At 41.1% G+C, this 16,383-nt stretch overlaps 1 protein-coding gene across 1 annotated transcript in view; it reads left to right on the top strand.

Annotated features, from left to right (window-relative positions):
* The window catches only part of ttll5 (tubulin tyrosine ligase-like family, member 5), a gene marked incomplete at its 3' end in the record, with an annotated part of 150,725 nt that overhangs the window by 107,563 nt on the left and 26,779 nt on the right, over positions 1-16,383 (top strand). The window contains exons 20-25 of the mRNA XM_080850554.1: positions 26-233; positions 989-1,106; positions 14,314-14,460; positions 14,780-14,874; positions 14,995-15,149; positions 15,692-16,231. Coding sequence (XP_080706680.1) covers positions 26-233; positions 989-1,106; positions 14,314-14,460; positions 14,780-14,874; positions 14,995-15,149; positions 15,692-16,231 — 1,263 coding nt within the window. The remainder of the gene's footprint in view (positions 1-25; positions 234-988; positions 1,107-14,313; positions 14,461-14,779; positions 14,875-14,994; positions 15,150-15,691; positions 16,232-16,383) is intronic.

Genomic DNA, 16,383 nt, shown 5'->3' with positions numbered 1-16,383 from the left:
CTCTTTATCCTTCATTATGATTCAGCCAGGAGATGTGGGGGAAACCCTTTTGTGAGCAGTGGAGATGAGGGAGGTGAAGAAGCAGAAGATGGACCACCTGTGGAGGGTGATGAGCAGAGAAGGCCCTCCGCTCTGTGTCCCCGCAGAGTCCAGGGTGAGCAGGGGGATGCCTCAGCTGTCAACAAGCCACATGTCAACCTTCTGAACGTCCTCCAGCAAGGCTGGCACCTCAGGTCAGATTTCTCATTTGACTCACTAAGGGTGAGACTGGACTTGAAACCAGTAGAAGCCAAGCTTTTAAGATGGTTTATTTCACAGTAGTTTGTTTGTGACTGTTAGTAGCCCACTTAAGCTTGAAGATGCTTCAGTTTTGTACTGTGTATCCTTAAATATTATTGTTCTTTTTCCCTACTTTTCCTTTCCCTTGAATGCAAGTGAGCTTGCATTTGACATAGTTTGAAATGTCAAATACTGAAATACTGTGAAATATGTTTGAGGGTGAATTTGAATGTAGTGTTATCAACTAAGTAAGCAGATTTGCATCTTTGTCATAATTTTTCTGTTGTCCCCTGTTTCTTTTCCTACTCACTTAGAAAAAAAATAAGTTGAGTTTTATTATTCAAATCTATTCCCCTTTTATTTGACCACTCTGTTCCTCTGATGAATGTTGGTTCTCTTTGCCCGCTCTCCACAGCAAGAGATTGCATTGATGCTGTTTTTTATTTGTGGACCCCACCTGCTGTCTGTTCTAGCAACAGCCTTTTAATATTAATTTTGTAAATTCAATAATCGTTTAAACACCCATCTCCTTAAAATTCATCTGTCTTCTTAATGTATTTTTCACATTGCACTACATTTCCTTATTATTATTATCATTATTATTGATATTGTTATAAGTAGTAGTATTATCTTTATCCCTCTATCCATGTTCCTGCTATCTCTTGACTTCTCCCTGGTGTGTCTCCCTGGTCTGTCTACTTCTATACAGTAAAGTGCAAGCTCGGATGGCCTTTTCTTGTTACCTCCAGCGTGTGCAGAAGAGACTTCAAACTGAGAGCAAAATAAACTGTAGAACACCTTGGCCAGAGAAGGACAATGATCAAATGGTAACCAAAATCTTTATTTTAAACATTATTCAATGAAATATGTTATTTTGTCTGTCTGTTTATCATTTACCTTAGTAAACCATGAGACCCACATTATGTCTAAATTGAGCCGATGAGAAAATCTGTCACTAAATCCATTCATCAGTCCTGTTCTGAGTAACCAACTATAAACATGCTGCAAAATCCATGTTGTGCACGTTAATGCATTTAAAGAGGACAAATTGTTGTTAGAAGAGAGAAAACTGGGACTTAAGTGAAAAAATGGGGAATCACTGATTGTGGGATCATGGAGAAAAATCTAAGTATATAAAGGCAAAGGTTGCACAGAAGGTTTATAAAGTTAACAAGATAAGTCAATGTAGATAGCATGAAAACCCATAAAACCTCCTTTATCTAACAAGGCTTAGCACACCTAAAAGACTTATATTAGCAGTAGATTCAGTAGCTTGCTAGTTAAAACTTAGCCGTGTGAATGGCTGGGTAAAGAGGCACATACTTAAACATTGGATTAACAGAAAAACAGGACTAGAATTCTCTGATGGACATTTTGTGTTTGCTATAAAGTAATTGTATCTAGCTTTAGTTATGTTTATTTTATCCTACTTGCTATCTCTGCTGCTAGGCAGCTAACGTTAGATTACGTTGAAGTAAATTACAGTTGGCAAGTAAATGTCACTGGCTTACGGCAAACATCTCAACATTTCTTGGAAAAACGTTTATCTATATGGGATAGAATATCGGCCTAATGCGTGATATCGTTTTTCATGGGCGCAACCCACATATTCAGCTGTGCTGCTCCTCCCACAAATGCATGTTCCGTACAAATGTGGTACCATTTAAAAGGGAACTAAACAGGCTTTCCAATGGTATAAGATGTATTGCCGAGAAGCATTGTTACAACAAAGAAATAATCTACCAAACACAAATTTCCTTACTTTTTGTTCTATGTTTAGATTAGCACTAGGACTACAATCTTATTCAAATTTTCAATTTCAATCTCAGAAATTCAAATGTAATTCAACATCACTCAAGAAAAACGTAGTTGTTTAGGTTATTTAACCCCTCTCCCCAGCAGGGTATTTTTTTTTAACAATTTCAGCGTATTTTGCACAGTTTCATTTAAAACTTGAATAACTATTGTTCTACACATTGCACAATAACCTTTCATGGCTTAAATTAAAGAAAACACTTGGGCCATCAGTTGCAATTAGTTAAAGTGCTTTATTATGTCATGTAAGTTTACATTTTAGAGCAGCAAAAGTAAAGGTTTGTCAGTAAAAGAAAATAAACGTCTATTGTTTTTTTTTTTGCTTCAGTATAAAACAGGGTTTTGAATGTCAGCTGGAACTAAAAACCTATATTTCCTGATTCAACAACATCTTGACAGTGTGTGTAACAAATTTCAAGCAGATAGTCAAAAGTGTTCAAGTTTTACACATCTGTTTCCATATGGTGTCCTCAGACGTCTCCAAGTGTCATGACCTCTCCAAAAACCAAAATCCAACAAAAATCACAGTTTTTCTAGCATTCAAACTTTTTATTGCCTTCTGTACTTCAGCAAACCATTAGGAATTAATTTCAGTATAATATTTTGTATTGTATTGCATTTTCTTCAGAGAATATACATAAAGGTCTTTAGGCTCTCCAAAACATACCCAAACCCTATCCAAATGCATATAGAAGTACATTATGACATTGTAATGAATGTCAGTTGCGTACTTAAATACAAACGCCAAAAACAAGAACTATTTACAAATATTTAAGAAAAAAAAATATTTAAAATATTATACAAAAATACAAATTATTATAAAAAAATTTAAATTTAAAATATGCAACCAGGCTTTCTTTGCTTCATGGGACCATGCCAGTTGGTGTAGTACATCCTATCTGAGACTAGGCACAGAGACACATTACAACGTAAACATTTGAACATAGTGCAGAGCTTGCACAGCACACATCTTCTCCTTGCCTTGGATTCTCAGATGAGTACTGGGTAGCATTCTAGTGGCTCTGGCTCTGGCTCTGGCTCTGGCTCTGGCTCTGGCTCTGTCCCAACTTTAGCCAACTGTTCCAACAGAGCTAACCTGAAGCTCTTCTGGTTGAGGGGCTTTTGATTCTTTACCTCTGCCATCTCCTTGTGGATAATGTAGCTGTTCACCACTGCAATATCTACAAAGTGCTGAAACAGCTTCAAATGCCACCGGTTTGTCTTCCGGGTCACGGAGCAGTACTTGATGAGGGCATCAGAAAGGTCCACCCCCCCATGTACCGATTATATTCCTTGATAGGGTCAGGTACAGAAAACACCTTCCTAGACCAGCTTTTATCAGGGTTGTGGACACGACGCTGAGAAGACTCCCCACTGTATGCCTTGTGGATTGTGGAACACATGGCAACGTCACGCGTGTCTTTCCACTTCACATACAGCAAGGAGCCTTCGCGGATCCAGCGCATTTCCCCTCGGTTGGCTTTCTTGTCCACGCCGTTCTCTTTTGTGTGGGGAAACCCCACACGGTTCTCCCTGATGGTCCCACAGGCCCCAAGCCCCACAGCTGGTGGAGATGACTGAAAAGCTTGGCACTGGTGTAAAAATTGTCCACATACACAGTACCCCGTGCCAAGATAGGGCACCTTGATCAAGTTCACAACTGCATCGAAGCTCAGTCCATTGCCACTCGGATCCTCTGCCTTTCCCTCGTATATCTTGAAGTCACATGTGTAGCCACATGTGTTGCTGTCGGCCAGGACAAACAGCTTGTAACTCCATTTCGTGGGCTTGTCCTTCATGTACTGTTTCATCCCGATCCTTGCTTTTGTGGCTACCATGTGCTCATCAACAGCCAGGTTCTTGTGTGGGTGGTAGTTTGCCCTCAGGCCGTGAGGATGTCTTCCTGAAGAGGCTTCAGGCGGAAAAGGCGATCAAACCCAGGCTGGCCACGGAGCTGGTCATTCACCTCATCAGCAGCTGGGTCACTCATGTGAAGATATGCAGTGATGGCCTCATACCTGTAGCCTGGCATGACAGTGGGAGGAAAGGGCAGGCATGAGAATCACTCACCTTTCAGCGAAATTCGCCGTTTTGAAAACAAAATAGGTGACCTACGTGAATCGTGTAGATTCGATGAGTTTTGTTTTTGTGGGGGGGGGGGGGTTGGACATATTTTTCATATTCAGATGACATGTACATTTGTACTGAACTAGTGCTGGCGGCGGCAAGGTGCTCAGTGTTGCCAGATTGTAAATTGCGTATCATATCAAAGGCTCAAAATGATCGTATTTGGAGGATAATGAATTATATCTGTCAACACTGGGAAAGTTTGACCAATGACAGAGCTCGCGCAAGAAGGTGGAACGTAAGTGATACCCTTTCCAAAACGTGTAAAGACGTAATAACTCATTTGTGAAAGACCCAGAGAAACAATAATATCCGACGAGGCAAAATCTCTGACAATTTTGGAATCCCTGCTGGACGCATTTTTTTTGTGTGACCTTAATTGTGATATTACTTATTCAAGCAACAACTGACTTTATATAAGTACTTTTTATTTTCAAATAAACGTGCCTTCATTAAACAATGTATTCTCATTCTCCTACTATCTCTGTCTCTCTAGATCATTCAAGCTCTATTTATGTACAAAGCCCCAGGTGCATCCCTAGTGGTTGGGAGTCAGATATCACATATCATTGCATCCCCCTTTCTTTAGATGCGTGTTACCATATTCATAAACAAGCTATTCTTCTAGCACCTTAACACTTCCAACACTAAGGCCTTTTTTGACTCTGTTAAGTATTCTGCCATGCCTGATATTTTTGTATATTTCACCCAACTAAAAACCATGAGGCCAAAGTGGCATTTATGATTATATTCTAGAAGACCTCAGCAAAAAATGTATGAAAGTAAAAGGAATGTAGTAAAACTAGTTTTTTTTTATACTAAAATGAAATCTAGTTTTAGAGGTGCTCAGACTTTGTACAAAAACAAATTGTTAATATTTTGGAAGTTTTCTTTTTTTCTCTGAACCTTGTAAACATAGGTGTTTGCTCCACATAGGTGAGTTTAGCATTCAGAAAGTGTGTGTGGTTTCTATACTAATTATGAGTAATATAGAAAGTGACACTTTTCTTCACTTAGACCACTATGCATATTGATGAGAGAGGTGTGAACATTCTGGGACACCTTGGTCAAAAGACAATGGCCATGACGTAATAGCCCTGGAATGTCTTTGTGCCCCACTACCCCCTACAGGTTTTCTTGACACATCAGGAACCAATGGTGATCACTGAATTACCATGCCCTTGTCATATGAATGGTTGTCATTTGCTAATGGGAGGGTCAAAACCTCACTCAGAGGCTGAAATGTGCAAGGGATTAGTTATATCCTCCTTACAAAGTGATTATTTATACTTTAGTTTCAAACTGTATATATTTAAAAAAGTAAAGGGTTCAAGGTTGCTGTGGGTGTAAGTTTTATGTATGTGGAACAAAAACTCGCGGAGATTTTAAATTCTATTAATAAAAATACCACCAAGTGCCCCACTGGGCACCTTAGTGCTGGAAGGGTTAAACATGACAATTTACATTCATCACATCAGGAACAGTATGACCATATTTGAATTCAGATTACCTTAAATCATCTTAAACATGACAATTTACGTTCATATCACATCAGGAACAGTATGTCCATATTTGAATGTAGATTATAATTTTCAAAAAGGATACACAACTTCATTGTCTTCCAAGATTCAGTCTGTCCGGTGGTTGACGGTTACGTGTGGATCTTCTCAACACTGGTAAGACATTCTGCTCATCTGGCTTCTTCCAGAACAGCGGCTCTTGTGCTCCAAGTGTTGGAATCTTGAATCCTCACTGTGTCATGTCTTGCCAATGGTTTCAAGCTTCTTGTGCACTTATCATAGTTTGCTTTTTGTGTATGGAATTGTGCTACGTAGCCTGCGTCCCATCAGAACTTCAGCTGGAGACAGGCCATGTTCAAGTGGCTGCTCGATAACTCAACAAAGCTAGACATGGATCTGAATTACTTTCTTGTGCTTTCTTGAGCAACTGTTTAACTATGTACACTCCTTTCTCTGCCTTACCATTTGACTGAGGATACAGAGGGCTTGAAGTCACATGTCTAAAGTCATATTCTTCTGCAAAACTCTGGAACTCTTTACAGCTGTATGATGGACCATTGTCACTATAGACAATCTGGGGAATTCCATGTCTCGCAAAGATGGACTTCATGTGCTTGATCACACAAGTCGCAGACATGTTAGAAAGCAGTGCTATCTCTGGGTAGTTGGACAGGTGATCACCGGAAGGTAGTTCTTTCCATCTAAATGGAACAGGTCTGTCGCAACTTTCTGCCATGGTTCATTAGGTAGGTCTGTGATCGTCATGGGCTCTCTTGGCTGTTTTGCCTGATGTTTCAGACAGGTGTCACAACTGGAGACCATCCTGTCTATGTCTGCATTGATTCCTGGCCAGTAGATGGCCGTGCGGGCTCTTCTTTTACATTTTTCCATACCTAGGTGGCCCTCATGCAATCTTTTCAGCATCTCTGGTCTCAGTGAATGAGGAATGATGATTCGGTTATCCCTAAACAGCAGTCCTTGAATAACACTCAGGTCGCCTCTTATGTTATAGTACTGTTGACACTCACCTCTTGGCCAATCTTCATTCAGAAGCTTGATGACTTTTTGTAAGCTTACATCTGCCTGTGTTTCTGCAGCAATCTGCTTTGATTTCCTGTCAGACACAGGTAGAGACTCGGTGATCAGGTTCACGTGAAGAGTGACGTCAGTGTCTGTCATGCACTCACCCTGTTCTTCACTCAATGTTGTTGCTCTGGATAGAGCATCAGCTAGCACTATGTGCTTACCCGGTGTGTAGATCAAGTCAAAATCATAGCGTTGTAGCTTCATCATCAACCTTTGGATGCGTGGTGACATCTCGCTGAGGTTTTTCTTTATGATGGATATAAGCGGTTTGTGGTCCGTTTCAGCTACAAACTTGGGTAGGCCATAAACATATCAATGGAACTTTTGGAATCCATACACCAGTCCTAAGCACTCTTTTTCAATCTGTGCGTAGCGGCATTCTGTGCTGGTCATGGTTCGTGACGCATAGGCGACTGGCTTCCAGTCTTTTCCAGCAGCCTGTAGTAATACAGCTCCTATGACAAGTTAAGTTACGGCATCTCTCGTGGGGGCTATGCATTAAGCCATTTGTGGTGCCCTTACCACATTGTGCCTCATATACTGTAAATGATAGACCCAGTGACAGGCTGGCATGAAATGGCTTGCATAATACTAAGTAAGGAGGCCAAAATATTTTTTGACTCATGGCTGAAGCTAAGTTTCTCCAGCTCTCCCCAGGTTGGAAAAAAAGCATCTCAAACTGCATCAGATTTTCATTAAAATATGGAATATTTAAATTTTACTTACAGGGGGGGCATGCCCCCGGACCCCCCCTAGAGGGGTAATATCCTCCTCACCTTTTTCACCCCTTACCCGTTTTCATGCCTGAAGGGGAAGTTGAAAGCGGGATCCTTCCTCCACAGGTCCCTTGCAGCAGTCACCCTGACCACTCCAAGATACAACACAAGGCTCAGGAAGCGGTACAGCTCATCTGGCGTCACGTCTGTCCACCGCATCTTTGCACCCTGCGCAAGCTCCCGGGCAGCGTATGCATTGGTGTTGGTGTACAGAGTCTGAATGGCACGGGGTGTGAAATACAGCTTGAAGATTTCCAGGTGGCTGTATGACTTCAGGAAATCCAGCTGTGGTCCAGATGTCCTCTAAGGGCAGAATGGAAACTGTGGGGGGCACACATCCTCCTCAGCACCATCATGCCATCTGTCCACCAGTGGGGCAGGGGTGCTCCTCTTTGAAGGAGGCAGGGATGATGTGGGTGCACTCCTTTTGACTGCTGTCTTCACACTCCTTCTGGCCCTTTTCTGCCTTGGCGCTGGAGGGCATGAGGGCCCTGGCTGGTCTGATGGGACATCATCTTCAGGCAGCGATGGTGTGGGTGCTTTCCTCTTCACTGCTTTCTTCACACGCCTTCTGGCCCTTGTCTGCCTTGGCGCTGGAGGGGGGCATGAGGGCCCTGGCCTGTCTGAAGGGACATCATCTTCATGGACATCATCTTCAGGGACATCTCTGGAAAAAAGACAAATATTGCAAAATGTTACACAAACAACCCAGCAATACAGCAAAACCAAGTGTAGATTACTGAGTAAGGATAACTAAACATCTTCAGACAACATGGCAGCTATTGCTTCAGGTGTTAATTTTGCAATTGATGAGGGTACTCTGTGATGGGGGACTGAGAACAGCAGACAAAGAAAGCTGGGGTATGCCTGAACAGGTGCTAATGCAGGTGCCAGCAATACAAATAGAGTTCATATCTAGGTGTATGGGTCAGATAATACCAAGTAATGTGTGTACTCTAATGTGGGGAGGGCTGAGAACAGCAGACAAAGGAGGCTGGGGTATGCCTGAACAGGTGCTAATGCAGGTGTCAGCAACACAAAGAGAGTTCATATCTAGGTCTATGGGTTAGATAATACCAAGTGATGAGGGTACTCTAATGTGGGGAGGGCTGAGAACAGCAGACAAAGGAGGCTGGGGCTAGGGACACAGGTGCTAATAGCTAATAGCTAATAGTGCCTTTAACACTGTGCAACCCCATCTAATGGGACAACATCTTCTCCAGATGGAGGTCAATCCCCACCTCATACTCTGGGTGCTCTCATTCCTGACAGACAGACACCAGAGAGTGAGAGTTAATGGCCACCTCAGCTCATCCAGAAGGATCTCTACAGGTGCTCCACAGGGCTCTGTCATCTCACCAGTTCTTTACACTCTCTACACCAACGACTGCAGAAGCACAAACCCAGACATTACATACATAAAGTACTCTGACGACACTGTCATCATGGACTCCACCAACTCATCCGATCAGTTACAGTCTGAGCTGGCCACTTTTTCAGACTGGTGTGGCCGGAACTGCCTTGATCTCAATATCACCAAAACAAAAGAACTAATAATAGACTTCAGAAAGTCCCCCTCCACCTTTCCCACTCTGACTGTCAATAACCAGCCGATAGAAAGGGTTGACACATACAAATATCTTGGAACAATAATTGACCACAAACTCAACTTCAAAACAAATACCGATACCATCTACTCCAAGTGTCAGCAGCGTCTCTTTTTCCTTCGCAAACTCCGCAAACTCCAGGTCCACCAATCCGTTCTGACTGCATTCTACAGATGTTTCATTGAATCCATAATCACCTTCAACATCACTTCCTGGTTTGGAGCGCTGTCCAACATCCATAGGAACCCACTAAACAGAATCATCAAACTGAGCAGCAAAATAATTGGACAACAGCAGGAATCACTCATCAGCATATACAACAAAAGGACTAAGCAAAAAGCAAAACAAATCACCTTGGACATCACACACACTCTACACACTCAGTATTGCCTCCTACTCTCAGGCCACAGATACAGAGCACCTACACTAAGGACAAATAGAGCCCTGTCAAGCTTTGTCCCAGCATCTATTAGACTGTTAAATGGCTGAACCCCCTGCTTGAACGGTGTTCTCTCTCTTTTAAACACCTGGACTCTCTTTTAATCATTATTTATTGTCCCTCCACTGTGGAGGTATTAACTTATTTATTCACCAGGCTCAGCAAGGTTTATTATTATAATCTGCCATTATTATCTGCCTTATGTCTAGTGTGGGCTGATGGTGTGCGTGTGTGTGAGTGTGTGTGTGTGTGAGTGTGTGTATGTGTGTGTGTGTGTGCTTGTGTGTATCTGTGTGTGCGTGTGTGTTTGTTTTATGTATTGTCGGGTATGGACACACACCTCCTCCACATCTGAAGTTCCTAACGGAAAAATAAAGTACTTTGATTGATTGATTGATTGATAGTGCTGAGAGTGCATCTAGATGTATGAGAAAATGTCCGCCGTTTCGGGAATATAAACATTCTCAGTATATATCTATACTCAAAGAAGAATTACTAATCATTACAGCCAATTACAACAGGAAAACATTTATATAAAGCAACTAGTGCTGTCAAACGATTCAAATATTTAATTGCGATTAATCGCATTTTTGTCATAGTTAACTCAAAATTAATCGCGATCGCAAATTTTATCTATTCTAAATGCCCCTTCAATTATTTTTTTTCCATCATTTTTATTTTATTTTAATGCTGTTATCAACATGGAAAAGTGGATTGGCTTGCTTTAAGTAATGTTTTATTTTATTGAAAAACAACATTGCCAAACAGGGCGGTACAAAATAAAACTATAAAGTGCACATTTAAGATAAACATGGACTCAGCCTTTAGTGCAGTTAAACCATGGCTTAATATTTTTTGCTGCCAGCTGCCTGTTGACATTTTCAGACAACAGTGAAGCTCGCTTCTTTTGCACAACACAACTTTTAAAGGTAAACTTTCTATTCAGAAGCTTTTTATCATCCATTTCGTTGTATCGCGCTCATCATTCACTCAAACGTGACGTTAGCCTACTACAAAGTTTGGGAGGGCAAAATAACGTTAATCTAACGTTAATCGCGCGATAAAAAAATTAACGGCGTTAAAATGGGTTCGCGTTAACGCCGTTAATAACGCGTTAAACTGACAGCACTAAAAGCAACCAATGCGTGCTGAAAATAATGCAGCCACCTTTTCTTAGCTAAGGTAAGCGCAGCCATCTAACGTGAGACAAATAGCAGCCTTTGGCAGATAATAACATTCCGCCTTTTCAGAACAAATACATACTCGATATATCTCGGTACATATACAAACATTTATTTATATATATATATATATATATATATATATATATATAAAGATATCATATATTTCTATAATCGGGAAGAATTACTAATATTGACAACCAATTGCAACAGTTTATCATTTATCCATATAAAGCAACCAACGCGCGCTGAAAATAATCTATCAACTTTCACGTAACTAACGTAAGAGCAGCCTTTACTGCTCAATTTACTCAGATAATACATGGTCATATTATGGTGGAAAGATACAAACATGTGTGCTCATAGTATTTGTATATAATTCACAACCACAAATGCAGATTTGTACTTACATGTCCAGGACACGATCAATTCGCTCATTCAAAGCTTCTTCATCCGGAGAATCTAAGCTCGTGCCGTCTGAGAAATTATCCTTGTCCCTAGTTTGAGTAACTACTTCTTCATCTTCGTCTTCACTGTTGAACAGGATCTCCAAGACTTCTTGACGTGTGTATGTCTTCATGTTTTCAGTTGTAATATGAACACAAGTAGTACAGAAAATCGCCACAGGTAGAGTCGCTTCGCAGTTGTTGATGTCACAGCTGTATCACGCGCAATGGTCGTGCCTCATGGCGCACAAACCATAAATCATGGCCAGAGCGGTTACGCATGATCCAATCAGGTTTCTACATTACTCAAAGACAGACAATAGGCGTATCATTGTAAACCTGAGAATGCGCACTATTGGATAAAATAGTTGTCAATCACTTTCTAATGCCTGGATGGGCGGAACAACCGTTTTTGTAAATGGTACACTTTAACATCAATTGTGTTCTTTACATAAAACCTAATCGTAGAATGAGAAATAAAATGTACTGTGGCGAATTATAACCACACAGTTTAGTAAAAGAGACTTATGGCTTTCCTTATTGAGGTATGTTTATGGAAAAAAAATATTTCTCATGGCCGCGAAAAATACGAGAAGTTTGAGATTGTATGATAAGGGAAATGGAGACGTGAGCACAAAAATAAACCACGATAAAACCCTCAGTTATAATCTCCAGTGTCATCATTTAGTTGTTTGGATAGATAACGATTTTTCCATTACAAAAAATAAGACATTTTGGCAAAGATAGCATGTTTAAATGGACAATTATTGTGAGGAGGCATCAAAACTGTATCAAAGCAGTGGGCACTTCCGGTTTTGAGTAAACACAATATCTGGTGCACACTGGCATTTGATATTACGGGTGCTTGTGGCAGTATTAGTGCTTAACTCGAAAATCCAGCTGTTTATGGTTGAATGTTTTTTATTTGTGTTGTTACATACGACGTAAATTATTGTATCAGCTTGATCACACTACAGCGACCACTAGGGGCGCTTCTGCACAGACAGGTTAATTAGGTAGCTAGCTAACTAGTTGTTCATATTAGGTTAGCAGGAAAATGTACATACATTCCAAACTTGCTACTGGTAGTCTGCAACGTCATTGTGGCTAGCTTCAGACCAGCTTTCTCTCCAAGCTAATTTGCTAGGGGACCAGACGCTGGAAGAGGTTGACAAATGTACCTACCTGGGAAGTGTGATAGCTGTTGATGGTGGGACAGAGGAGGATGTGAAGACAAGAAGTGGGAAAGCAAGAACAACATTTAACACCCTAAAACTAAATTTGGAAAAGTAAAAATATCTCCCTCAAGACGAAGCTTCAAATCTTCAACTCCAACGTTAAAACTGTGTTGCTCTATAACTCAGAAACCTGGAGAACCACCACTAACGTCACAAACAAACTACAAACCTACATAAACCAGTGCCTAAGACGCATCCTTGGAGTCTTCTGGCCAAACACAACTAGCAACCTCAACCTGTGGGAATGCACAAAACAAGAAAAAGTAGAGCTAGATCGGACACACACTACGAAGAAACACAACAGCATTAACAAAACAGGCACTGACATGGAACCCACAAGGCAAACGGTATAGAGGACGACCCACAAACACCTTGAGAAGGAGCACAGAGCAGGAATTCAATAAGAAGTGGCTGACTTGGAAAAAGCTGGAGAGGATGGCTCAGAGCAGACTAGGGTGGAAACAATTCATCAATGGCCTATGTACTGAAAGGAATATTAAGTTCTTAATAACTAACTAATGGGCAGCCTACTTGTTTTGTTCCTTAGTCTGGTAATCACAAGCCAGGAACGCCCATAAGTGACCTGCGACAAGGGTTTGTCTCTCCCCTGTGTCATCCGAGATACCGTACAGTCAACCAAACAGAGTATTTCCTGTAGGTGAGAACATGTCTGACACGGACAATCTCCTGTTTTGTGTCGCAGGTGTGAAAGGGTATTTTTGGTGGACAGCCATTTTCAGGTCTCTCCGGAAATGTTCAAGTCAGGGCTCTGGCAGGGCCACTCAAGCACTCAAGTTGTCCCTAAGCCACTCCTGCATTGTCTTGGCTTTGTGCTTTGGGTCATTGTTCTGTTTGAGGTGAACCTTCAGCACTCTGGACCAGGTTTTCATGAAGGATATATCTGTACTTTGCTCTGTTCAGCTTTCCCTCAACCTCAACCAGTCACCCAGTCCATGACACTGAAAAACACCCCCACATTATGATGCTGCTTCAACCATGCTTCCCCGTTGGGATGGTATTGGGCAGGTGGTGAGCAGTGCCAGCTCCTCCAGACATGACACTTACAATTGAGGCCAAACATTTCAATCTTGGTTTAATAAATATTCCATATGTGATTATCGTTTATTTTCATATAACAGCTTTTAATCTGGTTTGCAAGAGCCTTTTCAGCTAGCAAGCTTGGTACTGCCACTCATGTTATTCCTTGCTCAATCTCATTTAGCAAGTGCCATATTCCCCTATCAATAGCTTCAGTGCATTTTTGCAAGATGGAAGGAGAATTATCATTAATGGAGTGAAAAACATTCAACCAGTGCAGTGCATGTACAACAACCCGGATTTCACAGAGTGACCTTGTAGTGTTTCTGTGATGGTGCATGTTTATTGCAATTGGTTGCGTGAAATTGTCTTTTCTTCAGTAGTCTTGATGTGACAGAAAATCACTTGATGCCACTCTTTGAATTAGTTTTTTATTACTGGTCTGCAAAATGAATGATTACATCGCTGTGTTAGCTACATAATGTAACATGCTTGCTATACATAAATATGACATAGAACATTTGGTAAACCTTAATTGGTTTATATGATGGGGCAGTCATATCATATCCACTGAACATTCTGCAGACTTGAATAACTGTGTCAGCCCACACAGGGCTTGGACACTATCATGCTGATCTGCACATCATCTCAATCTAATTTCAAACCAAACGTATGCATCTGGGGATGAGGGCATTCTTATTATTTGGTCCATTTGATATCTGCATGACCTTAACGTCACCTAACCCCTTACTGCTTTGTAGGAACTGATCATTCGCTTTTTGAAACGAGCAGCTAGCAATCTTCAGGAAGACATGACGATGGAGCTGCCTAGTACCCAGCTGCCTCTACATGACCGCTGTCGGATCCTCTCACACCAGCTGGGAGAGTTTATACACTGTTACAACAAGGCACGGTGTCCTTCAGTTTTGTACTTGAATGCATTCTAGGCCTTGATTTTTAACTGTTGGTGACTATGTTAAGGGAATGCATTTTTTACACTGATGAAATTACACCCTTTAATTTATTCATAGTTTACTGAAACAAATACCCAGGATGGAGATGAAAGTTCCCTCCTTTACAAATATATTTTCTGTTATGCAGCATAAAACATTTATGACTTAAGGCAACTCTGACAACTTAAAGGATATACAAGTATTCATTTCAATGTTCATTTCAAGAGATACTTGACATTTATTTTGTCCTCCCAATTTATATGAATGACTAAAGGAGACTCAACATTTGGTTCTGAAGCTGGAGAAGGTCAAAAATGAAGAACGCTGCATAAATCCAAGTGTATTCCAGGAATTCATTCTGAAAGCAAGGTTGGTGTAAAAAATGACCCCACATCTCTGTGATTAGTGGCACGTATATTTAAAACCTTACATTTAAGAAAGAAAATAATTGGTAAAGCTTTTATCAATTTTCAATTTGTTCTGATGTAGTGAAAACGACTTGGAGGAAGTGCTGACCTTCTACACTCAGGGAAACAAATCTGCCAGCGTGTTTTTGGGAAGCAAATGCCCCAGCTCTAAACCACAACATGAGGGGGACCTTTGTCCTGGCTCTGTAGAACCAGAGGGAGTTAAGCATGCAAAGTGTGAGTAGAACGGAGCCCAGAAATGGATTTGAACTCTGACTTCTGCCAGTTTAAGTCACTGAAAGATGGTTAAGCAGTTATATTTGTATACAACAAACATATAAAAATACTAAAAGAAAATTATTTTGGGGTACAGAAGAATTTCACTGTCATATCTTCTGGCAGTTAATGCATCATACTACATGATGTTGTCTCCCTCAAATATTCTGATACAGGCATGTTCAATAACATTTATTACTGCCACGGCCAATATTGCTCAAATATTCTTTTAGAAATGAGGCGATGTCTTCAAAATAGTTTGTTGATTATGTTATCATTGGTTTTGCCACATCCTATTCCCTTATCATTGAGTCATGCAGGCACTTGTAATCTTCTTGCATATGGAAGGGGTATAGCTATTCAGTGCGTAGTTTGGGAAGTGTTTGGTAGTGACTACAAGGACAGGGCAGACTAATTGATTATTTGGCATGTGTAACGAGAGATTTGTTAAGGTTGGAAAGCTTTGTGGTGGTATTCCTTTAATGGTTCTGTCTTCTACCTAGGGGGGTCCATGACGTCTGCTGCCTGTAAAGTCCAGGAGATGAGAGACCAAAGGGATGCAGCCCAAAGGGAAAATGTCAGTGAGAACGATGATCTACGAACAAACAGTGGACTTCAAAGGGATATTAATAGAATTGTGGTTCAGCCTCACAAGCTCACTATCAGTGAAATGCAAAGTGGTGTGTCAACAAGTGAAATGAAAAAAGCCTTAAGCTGTGATCAAATGTATGTACATCATCGCTCTCCTCTACCTCAGGCCCAAAGTCACCCTCATGTTTACTACCAGCCCTCTACCTATTCCCAGCCTCCACCACATCCCCTCTATCATGTTGAAAAGGATCATCATAGGCCTGTTTCTTCCATGCTCAACACCATGTGCTCCAGCCCAATGTCCGCCCCTGCCACTGGTCCACTGCAGGCAGTGTGGTCTTCTGTATCCTCTACTTCTGTTGACTCCTCCATGACAACATCATCATTGTCCCTCCCCAACACTTTACAGTTTGGTAGTAAGATGACTTCTTATCCCAGCTCCACAGTTTCAGGTAAAAAACTGTTGTCTTTGGTCCTCTAAACTTTTCTTAGTTGAGACATGAGGACTTTACTTGCTACTTCAACCAAAGACTTCAACCAACCTGCAACCAGAGACAAACTTACCTAATCTTTGTTTCTTTAATTTTCTCTCCCGAAACTCTGT

This window comes from Sprattus sprattus (assembly GCF_963457725.1).
Source record: "Sprattus sprattus genome assembly, chromosome: 13".
NCBI lineage: Eukaryota > Metazoa > Chordata > Actinopteri > Clupeiformes > Clupeidae > Sprattus > Sprattus sprattus.
The sequence above is the reverse complement of the archived record's forward strand: the minus strand, read 5'-3'. Positions and strand labels throughout refer to the sequence as shown.